The 12,049-nt window shown below is 42.6% G+C and overlaps 1 protein-coding gene across 13 annotated transcripts in view; it reads right to left on the reverse strand.

The window, feature by feature from the left end:
• Positions 1–271: 271 nt before the first annotated feature.
• The window catches only part of tmem117 (transmembrane protein 117), a 38,002-nt gene continuing 26,224 nt past the window's right edge, over positions 272–12,049 (reverse strand). For all 13 annotated transcript variants that reach the window (XM_081712179.1, XM_081712178.1, XM_027001069.3 and 10 more), the window contains 5 exons: positions 9,926–10,025; positions 7,906–8,003; positions 6,134–6,293; positions 3,182–3,311; positions 272–2,070 (listed from right to left, as the gene is read on the reverse strand). In XM_081712179.1, the coding sequence (XP_081568305.1) occupies positions 1,430–2,070; positions 3,182–3,311; positions 6,134–6,293; positions 7,906–8,003; positions 9,926–10,025 (1,129 nt within the window). In that variant the 3' untranslated portion in view covers positions 272–1,429. The remainder of the gene's footprint in view (positions 2,071–3,181; positions 3,312–6,133; positions 6,294–7,905; positions 8,004–9,925; positions 10,026–12,049) is intronic.

Here is a 12,049-nt window from a genome sequence, read left to right on the forward strand (position 1 = left end):
AGTCATTTACCAAATTTTCATCTAAACGAGTCAGATTGCCTTGACTGCACAAAGTTATTTTCTCTTCCTAATGAACTAATTGGGTCAGCAGCTGGAAGAGGTTGGCCCTGAAGAGTTGCTTGGCAACAGGGTCACTGTGGACCAAGCCTGTTTGAAATGGAAACCTGCAGTTGCTGTTCTGAAAGCATTCTGAGATGAGCGACATCATTTCCCCCGATACATAAAAAACACAAACTCCATCAACTGAGCTTCGCTGATCTTTGTTATGAAATGTTATTTATTGATATCACTGCTCGACACAAATACATGTATTAATAATTTAACAAATATGTTATTTTTTTGGGTGAAACAAATTAATATATTTCATGATAAATGGCAATGTTAATTTGAAAAGAGGAAAAAATAAATTTTAAGGGCTACAAAATACATAACAAAAAAAATAACTTTGGCCATGTCCAATTTATTTAGTGCAATGGATTTCAGAGGGGTGCAAGCACTTTGCATTAAACTTCAAAATGAGGTGATGAGTGTCACAGGCTTGTGTAATGCAACTAAAGTTAAAATATTAATGGTGACCTTTATAAATATGAGAGAAAAATTACATAAACTTTCAGCAGGAACTACAATAAATTAGCCTTAATGTGCCTTAATATGCTAGCTGTGCCAAAAGGCATCCAGCTGAAGGTGATGCATGCATGAACTAAATTATATCTATTTAAATTATAAACAGTCAAGATAAAAGCATGTTTTTTTAATGATTTTTTTTTTTTATCATAAAGTGATAATTTGTTTTGATATTTTTTGGTGTTGAGCTTGAGGCAAAAATATTCTGATAAGAGGTTTCAAATCATTCACAAAAAACAACAAAATGTTAACACAAAAAACAATGTATAACGTCACAAAGACCTCTAAATTTCATTGTCCATTAATGGACATAACTACTGAAGGCACAGCTTTCTCAGGAGAATATTCATCATAACCACATTGAAATACATTTAGTATATAAATAGTCTTTAGATCTATGCACCAAAATAGCTCAATAAAAAATTTGTAGAAAAAAATAAAGTGATAAGCACCATTGGCTGATAAATAGTACTCATCTCTGGTAAAATTAATATAGAACATTTTGAAGTTCCAAAATTGTGATGCCACATATGGTGCTTTGAAAACATATTATTAAAATTTATTAAAAACATCACCATATTGTGTTATGTAACATCTTATGATCGCTACTATTATTAAAGTTTTAAAGAAAGCTCTCTGAACCACAGAGCCAGCTTACAAAGCCTCTCTGGAGGCCCAAACTTCCTGACATGTATTTTATTGTTTTGGTCCAACGAACCCATCAAGGCGAAGGCAGAGCTGAAGATCAGCAGAAAAATCCATCTGCTTTCTAGAGTCCATATTAACTTGGCTTAAGCTTACACTTTTATGGTGTCAATTTGTCGACATCTGCAGCTTGTCCACCCTCTGCTTTATCCACAGAAACACTTGGTTGTGTCTCCTGGGTCTCCACAGAACAGGGCGATATAGAATTAGTGGAAGACCCAATCTGGTGGGTGTCTACCAGCAACAACATGGGAGTACCGCTCCTTTTCAGACCCGCGCTCATGGAGACGTGCACCTCTTCTGGTGTGACGCCCAAATCCGATGGCGACTTGCGTTTGATGCGCTCGTATGTCTTGTCCTGGCTCTCTGGGAAAGTCTCGCTGTCCTGGAACCGTCCAAACAGCCAGATAAAGAAGCCAAAGAGAGCAAAAGCAGCCAGGCTTGGAATGAATGCCAAGCACTTCACGTCCAGGCTGGCACCGACGTAGCGGCTGTGGAGGAACATGTCTCTCTGGACGTAAGTCAGGTTTGTGTAGGGGTCTATGTTACTGGAGCGCCAATCCCAGGTTAGTGTACTACGGTTAAACTGACCAAGAGTGTCCGGCTCCTCCACTGTGAAGATCTTTTCTCCTGGGCCAACATATTGACCATACTCATAAGGCTTATAGAAGATCTGATTTTTCCACATGTTGAGGTCAAGAATGAGAACCAAGAAGATGATGCCATAGTTGAACCATTTACCTGCAATATATATGAAAGGAGTCATCATAAAGAAATGAAAAAGTGCAAACCACTAAAAGGAAATTCATCCCTTATTAGTGACATTACAGTCTGCTGAATTGACTCACTTTTATTTGGGGCAATCAATCATTACACAAATTACAAGACAACACCTACACATACATACATACACAATATGAAAAAGAAATAAATGATCAATTCTAGCAAATAAGTTAAATGCCCATTGCATAATTCATGTGAAATGGTCATTAAACAGTCTAATGGCCTCAGGCACACAACCTGCCTCGGACAGTCCAACTTTGGGAGCAGCGGTAATGGTGACCCAAGGGCAATAGCTCAAAAGCAGAACGGAGGCTGCGGGAGGGGTCATTAACAATGGAATGAAACTGACGTGTGTGTTTTAATAGGTTGCAACTTAGAAAAATCTACTGTCATCTCTCTAGCTTTTGAGAATCAAAAAGAGAAAAAAGAGTAGTTACCATGTTTGACAGACCAAAGTGGCAAAGAACTTAACCAAAGAACTTTATCTGCATAATCTTTATTAAAATATTCTAGTGGTCTGAAATAGAAAAAGAAACCCTGAAGCTTCTAATTATGAAACAGATGGGTTCTGTGGGATTTGAAATAAACATATTCTTCTCCAGGAGTCTCCTTTTTAATAGTCTTTTTTTTTTTTTTAATTTAGTCACACAAGATTCATAAACGAGTCACACGAGGCTCATATTCTCATAAAGCTAAATTGCAGTGCAACACATTAGGATTAACAGTCAGATGTGAATTGCTGAGCATGCAACCCAAGAGGGAACTCTTGACTACAACAGCTGGCAGTGCAAAAACCAGAGTGAGCCTAAGATGGAGTAGTACATTTAAGAGTGGCGGATTAGAATCAGTTGGCTCTTGGGTAACAGTCTTTAAAACAAATGCCATGTTTAACTGAAACTAATAATGCGAATTGAATATGCAAGTACATAACATGCATTTCAAATGACATCTTCAAATGTAATTATAAAGTGAAATATCAAGTTTCTTAATATTCTTAATTGTTTACTGAGAACATCCATGATTCTTCACATAACGTTTAAATACACAGACTCCTGGGTAACAGACACACCTGTGATGTGTATATGATACTCCTCTTTGAAGATCCGTTTGCAGACTGGCAGTTTAATCTTCAGCTGGGTTGTGGACAGGCCAGGTAAGTTCATATCCAAATCACCCATGAAATGGGGAAACTCCCAGTCCTATAGCATGAAGAGCATTCATATGAACAGAGGTTGCTGCAGAGAGGTTTTATACTCTACACATAATTGAGAGTACATGTGATAGCTAAAGCATGAAACTAGTGTAAGAGCAATAAGCCCAGAGGACCTTGTAAAATAAAAGGAAATGATTAATAAAAGGAAACGATAAAAGGAAACGATTATTTCACTGATTAGAAAGTGAAGTTCTCGGAAGTCTTTTCTTTTATGTGAAGTAATAGTACTTAGAAAACCAACTTCTCATGAAAGGGTTGTGGTCTGTTCCTTGTTCATCGTTATTACATGAGATGATGTCAAATTTGCACATTCTCCTTCCCCTGTCAGCAAAAACCCAATCAAACCACACATGATCTGAAGATCCCATTAGTTGCTTATGAGCTCTGACGATGACTTTGATACATTACTGTGGATAATTTGTATTTGATTGTGGGGGAATTTGTGGGGGAATTTGGGAAAGAATAATGAAACAAAAATGATTACATATATATTTTGACTGTAGACACCTTAGAAACATTGGGATAGACCTAGAGTAATTAGAAACCTTGGGATAAACTCCCCATCCAGCTAACCCAATATAACTGCCTTGACTTCATTCTTTACATCCTACAAATTAAACATGTATTTTCAAAATTCTTTGTTTTGATATTTAAAATGATATGATGGCAGTCTCTCCCTCCTCCCTCCCTCCTCCCTCCCTCTCTCTCTCTCCCTCCTTCTCTCCCTCTCTCTCTCCCTCCTCTCTCCCTCTCTCTCTCCCTCCTCTCTCCCTCCTCTCTCCCTCTTTCTCTCCCTCTCTCTCTCCCTCTCTCTCTCCCTCCTCTCTCCCTCTTTCTCTCCCTCTCTCCCTCTCTCTCTCCCTCCTCTCTCCCTCTTCCCTCCCTCTCTCTCTCCCTCCTCTCTCCCTCCTCTCTCCCTCTTTCTCTCCCTCTCTCTCTCCCTCTCTCTCTCCCTCCTCTCTCCCTCTTTCTCTCCCTCTCTCCCTCTCTCTCTCCCTCCTCTCTCCCTCTTCCCTCCCTCTCTCTCTCCCTCCTCTCTCCCTCCTCTCTCCCTCTCTCTCCCTCTCTCTCCCTCCCTCCCTCTCTCTCCCTCCTCTCTCCCTCCTCTCTCCCCCTCTCTCTCCCTCCTCTCCCTCTCCCTCTCTCCCCTCTCTCTCTCCCCCTCTCTCTCCCTCCTCTCTCTCTCCCTCTCTCCCCTCTCTCTCTCCCTCCTCTCTCTCTCCCTCTCTCTCTCTCCCTCTCTCTCCCTCCTCTCTCTCTCTCTCTCTCTCTCTCTCTCTCTCTCTCTCTCTCTCTCTCTCTCTCTCTCTCTCTCTCTCTCTCTCTCCCTCCTCTCTCCCTCCTCTCTCCCTGCCAGCTTCATCTCATTTAAGTTAATGATAACTATCATACTTAAAAAGACCACTAAAGCTAAGAAATAAAGAACACAGAACAGAATCAAATGAAAAGTCCTGTAAATTCAGCTTTGGCCAAAGGCTGCAGAGTTTCTGCAATGACCAGGGTCAACAGTGGGAATCTCTGAATAAAGTATCAGCTGCGTCACACAGCGAACACAGACAAAGGTGACGCGAGACATTTCGGTCTCTGAGGCCTTGCGTTTTATTGAATGGGCTTGCGTTAGAAGGAGCAGATCAGGGAGAGCTACGTTCCAGTGGTAAAGGGCTAATTGAAATCGTAAATAAGGCTAATAAACATGCTAGCGAATACACAAGGCAGCAATCCTGGATGGGTCTGTCCGAATAAGTGCAGCGTGCAGAAGAGAAATCAAGGACCTGTACACTCTAATGCAAAAGAAGGTGACATGGTGTAGATAGTACAGATACTCAAGGTCGATATATAGATGTATGAGAGTAATGAGACAGCGACAGAATGATAATCAGAATCTGTCAGATTTAAAACGTTAGATGAGTCAGAATAAATTCTTTGGTACATTGTTAGGCATGCAAGAATGCACTACTGGGCTTAAGTATATAGGAGTCAAAGACCAAATAATTATTTCAGTCACGGAAAAAACAAATCAAGTTCTCTATGGAGGATGTGTCAAAAAACTACCAAAAAGACTAAGGATTGGACAAAGGCTAACGTGTAGCATAGAAACAGATTAGAGAAAGTGTAGAGAAAAAAGAGAAAGGAGCTGCTCTAGGCCAGCCAGTCAGTCACCTGACCTGAACCCCACTGTGCATGAATGTCGTGAAGGTAAAGATCCCCTGAAAGGTGCCAAAAATGGTGGCTTTAGGCCTGGCAGAGTGCCAGTGACCAGTGATGGCCGTGGGTGACAGACTTCAGGCAGTCATTAACTGCAAAGGATTTACAGCCAAGTACTGATCCTGACAGTTTTATTTAAGGCCAGTGTTGTCTGTTTATCTATGACCCACACAAATGTGGAGACTATGTAAAAAACATGATATAGATTAAAATTCCCTCAAACTAAAGCTGACATTCTGCACTTTACCCAAGTTACTGTTTTAAAAATCAGGTTGCCACAGACATTTCCCTCTTGAAAAGAAACCACTGACTATACTTAAAATAGTCAAGAATAACAGCATATGCATGAAACTTCTGATACATGTGCAGATGCATAATGACTAACATGGAAAGAAACAGTTCATTTATAATACCTTGGTAAGACATGAAAACAGTTTCAATTACATCTCCAAGTATTCTTGTGTGTGTGTGTGTGTGTGTGTGTGTGTGTGTATGCGTGTGAGAGGGAGACACAGAGTGAGGAGAAGAGAAAAAGGGAGCAAGCAGACAAAGAGAGAAAAAAGTCATATTTTTAATAAGTCATCTGGGAGGGCAATGCTGCACCTGCATGACGATGAGGAGGTCAAACACGAGGATGAAGGAGGCGAGGAAGGCCCTAGAGACTTCGTCACTAGGTAGGAAACCACGGTTAAGATTATCCCAGCTAATCCAATCCGTACTAATGACCAGTACCACTACAGATGTCAGGGAGATCAACACTGTCCTAAGACAGATTGAGAGAGATAAGGGGAGAAACAGAGAGAGACACAAAGAGAGACAGAGACACAGAGAGAAAGTGAGTCAGAGAGACACAGAGAGAGACACAGAGAGAGAAAGTGAGTCAGAGAGACACAGAGAGAGACAGAGAAACAGAGAGAAAGTGAGTCAGAGAGACACAGAGAGAGACACAGCGAGAGAAAGTGAGTCAGAGAGACACAGAGAGAGACAGACAGAGAGAGAAAGGGAGTCAGAGAGACAGAGAGAGACAGAGACACAGAGAGAAAGTGAGTCAGAGAGACACAGAGAGAGATAGAGAGAGAGAGAGTGAGTCAGAGAGAGACACAGAGAGAGAGAGGGATTAAAATGTTTTTGTTTTCTATTTCTATACATTAAAAAATATAATGTGGTAAACATTTGGATTTGTTTCAACTTGTCTTTTATTGCAGTAGTTGAGGGAGCCACGGAGTGAGAGAAAGGCTTATATGTTCTGTGCACTCTCATTACATGCTGTTCATTAAGAATAAGAGACTTGAATTAACTTTGCATGGAGGAGTCAGTGGAAAATAAAAGAAACAACAAATAAAACTTAATCTCAAAATAAAATAAACAAATAAACAAACATAGTAGCCTACTTAATCTAGAATACTATGTACAAGTTTTAATATTGAATATGCTATCAAGCAGTCCTCATTTTATAATTTGTCTGGTTTTGCATTAGCATGCAATCTTAATGATTAAATCACAAAATATACATGAAGGTTTTGGTTAAGAGGAAAGCAATCTGTGCTGTCAGTCCTGGTAAACACATCTGTACAAAGTAAATACAAACTGAATAATAAAATTATGATTGTATGATCATTTATTCATCATCGCTATACAATTGAGAGCACTGAAGGCACTACTTGTAAAGCAACCCAGACTCCAGTTCCCACACTGTTGTCTACAGTCCTCCATGCCTAGCAGTGGGGAAATGGCAAAATCAGGTTTCACACACAAGCTCCCTTCTGAGGCAGGGCAACCAGAGCAGGACGACACCGGGCGATGCCTGGGAGACAAGCTAAAGCTTTGTTCAGGAGAAACCTGGCTGTGGTGAAGTCTCTGCCTACTTCAGTCAATCACAGCTTTAATGTTCCACTTGACCAGCGTTTCCTAGCCCACAGCCCTTTAGTGCTTTCTCTGCTACAACACATGTTAACTAATGAGCTAATTACCGAGAGCTGAGTCAGAGAAAAACAGCAGGACTGGAGCGCGCTGCAAGTCGGAACAGGAGGCACCGCACCAGACTACAGCTCGACGGCAACACAAAGCCGAAGTTCTGGACTCCAGCTGAGGACCATTTAAAGCTGGGTTAAAGCAGGACAGACCTGGACCTGCATGCCATGACCCTGCATCACTGATTTGCTTCATTAATTAAAGGTCTTCACGGACAGGCATGGACGGTGCAGACCAGCACAGACCCAAAACGGTTTGTGCGGTCCTTTTCAGTTAGATGTACCCCAGCTGACATGGAAGAACACCTGCAATATCTCAAGCGCTTTTCCCATGACATGGCTGTCAGGTTTCTTCACTTCCCTCCAAATCCCCCATCTGAGGGAGAGTGACACTGTGCAGCTCACCAGAACAGCATGATCCTGTTGGTGCCCTGCTTCCAGAAGTGTCGAGCAGCTCGTCCCCAGTCAGGGTACAGAGAGTCCTGGAGCATCATGTCCGTCACCTGACAGGGAAGACAGGCATGCATCAGGAAATCTCTACAACTGTTCACAGTAAAGACAACAGCAGTTTACTCGCCTATTTCATTGCAGGATACAGGATACTGCAGATACTGGATGTTACCTGCTTCATTATTAATAACTGTACTATAATGGCAACACCAGATAATGGCATTAAACTCCCATATTAGTAATATGGCATGGCATGTCATATTTTGGTACTGTACACAAGTACAAAAATAAGAAAAATATAAATAAGAATATCTGTTGAACAGTGTTTTTTTTTTATTTTTTACATTTTTTATATTAATCCTTAAATGTAACAAACCTCAAGCACTGGAATGAGACAGAAATACTGACATCGGATCAAGCGGTGTCATATTGGTGCATCCTTCACTGAAATGCTTGCAGTATATTATATGCATTTATTAAAATCCATTTTCACTTCTTTTGCCTTTTCTACAAAGATGATGTGCAGACAACGCAGGCAGATTTCACAGTCAGAGCACGCTTCTGCTGTCAAAGTTTACTGCTGTTTAGGAGAAAAATATCACCCTGGAGCAATCAGTAAAAGTAATTAAACCCAGGCGCATTCCCATCCCTTCTTGTCCCCTTCGCTCTGTCTCTATGCAAATCTGGCCTTTTCAGGATGACACGTTTAGTCCAAGGTTACTGTGGCGATAGATGAGAGTGGCCTGTGGTACCAGCTCACCCCCTCAGCTGGGCCACAATGGGTCAGCCCATCGCTCATGCTCCGGCCAGCAGTGCAGGGGCAGCCCTGGGGCCCCGGCTTGGACCATGACATGTCCCCGCCCTCCACAAGAAGAAGAACAAACAGCCTCGTGAAGATGGGCAGGTCGTTGGGAAAGAGCCTTGTTGAATTAATGGAATGTAAAAAAGCCTAAAGTAATGTCTCGATTCAGCACTTTCAGAGTGTGTATGCCCCCTCCCCAACATTCTCTTTCCTCTCTACATCAGGCATACTAATATAATGCAGGCAGCAGAGGGTTGTCAGAGCTGGACACACACACACACACACACACACACACACACACACACACACACACACACACAGTTCAAAGTAGCAGGGCTGCTCATGCTCTGTCCTCAGCGCCCTCCCCTAGGATCGTTTGCCGACAGCAGGTGGGTGGAGGCACTGCAGCTGCGATGAGGATGGAGGAGCTGGGGGCAGCACGGCTGACAGTGCTCGGGAACTGGGGTCCACTGGTCAAATCACCCCCACTTGAGATCATGTATGAACTTTAAAAAGCATGCTAAGTTCATCCTGAGTTATTGTCTCCATCTCCCCAGCCATACTCAGCTCATCCCATAAACCCATTTTTCCCTAAATTAAGTAATATTTATAAAATCAAAATGTCTTAAAGCTTTTTTAAAACTAATGCGTCCTTTCATCTGAAAATAACCTTTCACTTCATCTTATTCTTTTTATACTATTGTATCAACTACACAGAATAGAGCGCATGTTAGAAGCATCAATGGTCCATATAAGTTCCCACAAGCAGACTCAAGAGAAGGCCCATCCAACTGTTCTTATAGTGTAAAGAACAGCTGGGCCCAGTTAAATGCTAATTCCTGATCATTCCCAACTGCTTTACTGCTGGGCTCCCAGTGGTGGGGTTCATTTTAGCTGATTAAGGGGGATGTTACATGACAGGTTCATGTGAGTAACATCAGCAGTGTACTACATTGCTCTTCCATTCTCTCTGTTGCTCTGCAGAACTCTTGCAAAAGCTTGCACTGGCTTGTGAGAGTGAATTCTAAGAGAGCAACTGTACTGTTTCATGTGCTCAAATGTGGAGAGTGCTCCAAATATGTTGGAATGTAAGAGTTTGTGTCAAGTGGTGCGGCAATGATAACAAAGACTACCAGATGCAAACTAGCAGATGCAAGTTTAATGCCACCTTACCATCCACGCTGTCACAAAGTCTCCCAACCATGTCCCGACGGCTGCCATTTTCATAAAGCTTTCATTCCGTATTCCCATGTACTCTGTGACCATGTGATGGCTGCAGAGAGAGAGAGAGAGGAAGAGAAAAGAAAGAAAGAGTGGCCACTGTGCTGTCATGATGTCACACTTGATCAATTTTTATCTACCTCTACAAGCACTGAGGCACAAACGCTTTACCTGCTGGTTCAGGCCGAGTCCCAGTCGGCCTTACCTTGACTTCACAATCCCTCAGCAGGAAATCACTTCCCATTGCACAGTGCAGGTGTCACACTATCTCTTTGCGATGAGCACTGCGCAAGGTAACAAGTTGCTAATAGCCAGGAGACCAAGCTGTAGACTTTCCTGGACACATCCAGGAGGCTCGTCAAGCAATTTTAGGACCAGTGCAGATGCTTTTAGAAACTTTAGCCCAAAGTGAATGCAAACATTTAAAGCAACCCTGAAGTTTGAAAACTTGCCATACTCCACTGCAAATTAATCTTGTTTATGAGAAATCAAGGGCTAATGAGGCTAAACTAAAGAGAAGCGGAGCTGGAGGTTTTGGCTGGATGGCTTTCGGATTTGCAGAGGTCCAAATGTGTGCGGGTCACTCTGGAGCAGCGAAATTCTGCCACCTGCACCCTCCTCACTGCCATTGTAATCTCATTATCCTATTAATGAGCACAGCCAGATTTAACGGGCTCTCATCTTAATGAATGCCACGAATCCCTCCCTTCCTTCTGCCATTAGCTGAGAGGTCCTCCTGATAGCAGAGCATTACATGCACTCAGCCATCACTCCAAGATGTGTGAATTATTAGAGCCGAGAAAGGAAACTGGGATTATTTTTTCAAATAAGAAAATAATTGTACCCATTCTCCTTCTCTTCACTCATCCGTGTGTCGAGCTGTGCAAACATCATAATGCATCAAACTATTTGGAGCAAAGGAGTGATCTAACTGGCCCTACATTAGATTCCATTTCTTGAGTGCTTATTAGTGTGAACAGGAGGGGGCATGGTTCCAGGCACTGCCCATCACCATGATAAAGGCCGGTGAGATTAGAAGGTAGATTTGTCACAACGTTAATGTCACTCCAGAACACCTTTCCGGTTTTGGAGCAATGCCAGTCACCATAACGATCTCACAGGGAGTCCTTCAGCGAGAGCGGAATTCTGGTCGATAAATCTGGGGTGCTGTCAAGCCTGCATGTCATGCTTAAACAGCACAGGAGCCAGAAGCAAGAACAGGACCTCCCTTTTTATGCTGGGCATGTCATTTCTTCATTGTCGTGTTACAAGAAAAAACCAAAGCAGACAGTCAGGATCTGGGACGCTGGTCTTCACTGTCTCCCATGAACTGTCCTTTCCTATTTTCCTTTATCCTCATGGTCCCCTTCACCTTCTCTTTTTCTCTCCACTCCTTAGAATCCCCCCTCCCCCTGCCCCCACCCATGACTAAAGTCTGGGGCTTTGACTTATTCATGATGGCTGAAATTTTAATGCTGTACAAGGCGAGTGACCTAATGAGGGGGAATATGGGGTGCTGAAACATCAACACAAGGTTTCCATCACCTCCCCCAAATCCCATACACCCACACAAGCATGAAATGGTCTTATTTTGCACCTATACTTCCCAAAGACAAACACGGCATCCAAAAGTCAGTAGCACGTATCTCCTCCTATGGTGATGCTCCTCTATGTTCCCGTGAATAGACCAAAGTCCTGGCTGGCTGGGAAAAGCCCATTGTTGAACTGTACAGCAGCTTTCTGGGGGTGGGCCAGTCGCATATACAAAACTGCACTTTGCGTGAAGCTTCTGTTTGCCACTGAATTTCTGCAGTGGCCTTTCTGTTAATTATGATCTTCAGTGGACACGCTGGTGAAGACCAGCCCCTTATACTAGAGCCCTGCAGAAAAGAAGTCACAGACGTTCTGCTTGTTGCTCCGAATCAACAACATGAGAAAGAGAAAAATTGTGTCATCTTTCGAACCTGCACATTCTTTTTGGGGGAAGGAGGTTGGGAGCTTTGAGGAGCCACCTTTTCTCTGGGGTTGACCGCGGCAGTGACAAGATTATTAATGAATGTGAATGTGTGCATGTAA

The sequence above is a fragment of the Electrophorus electricus genome, chromosome 4, assembly GCF_041902795.1.
Source record: "Electrophorus electricus isolate QZ-2024a chromosome 4, ASM4190279v1, whole genome shotgun sequence".
Lineage (NCBI taxonomy): Eukaryota > Metazoa > Chordata > Actinopteri > Gymnotiformes > Gymnotidae > Electrophorus > Electrophorus electricus.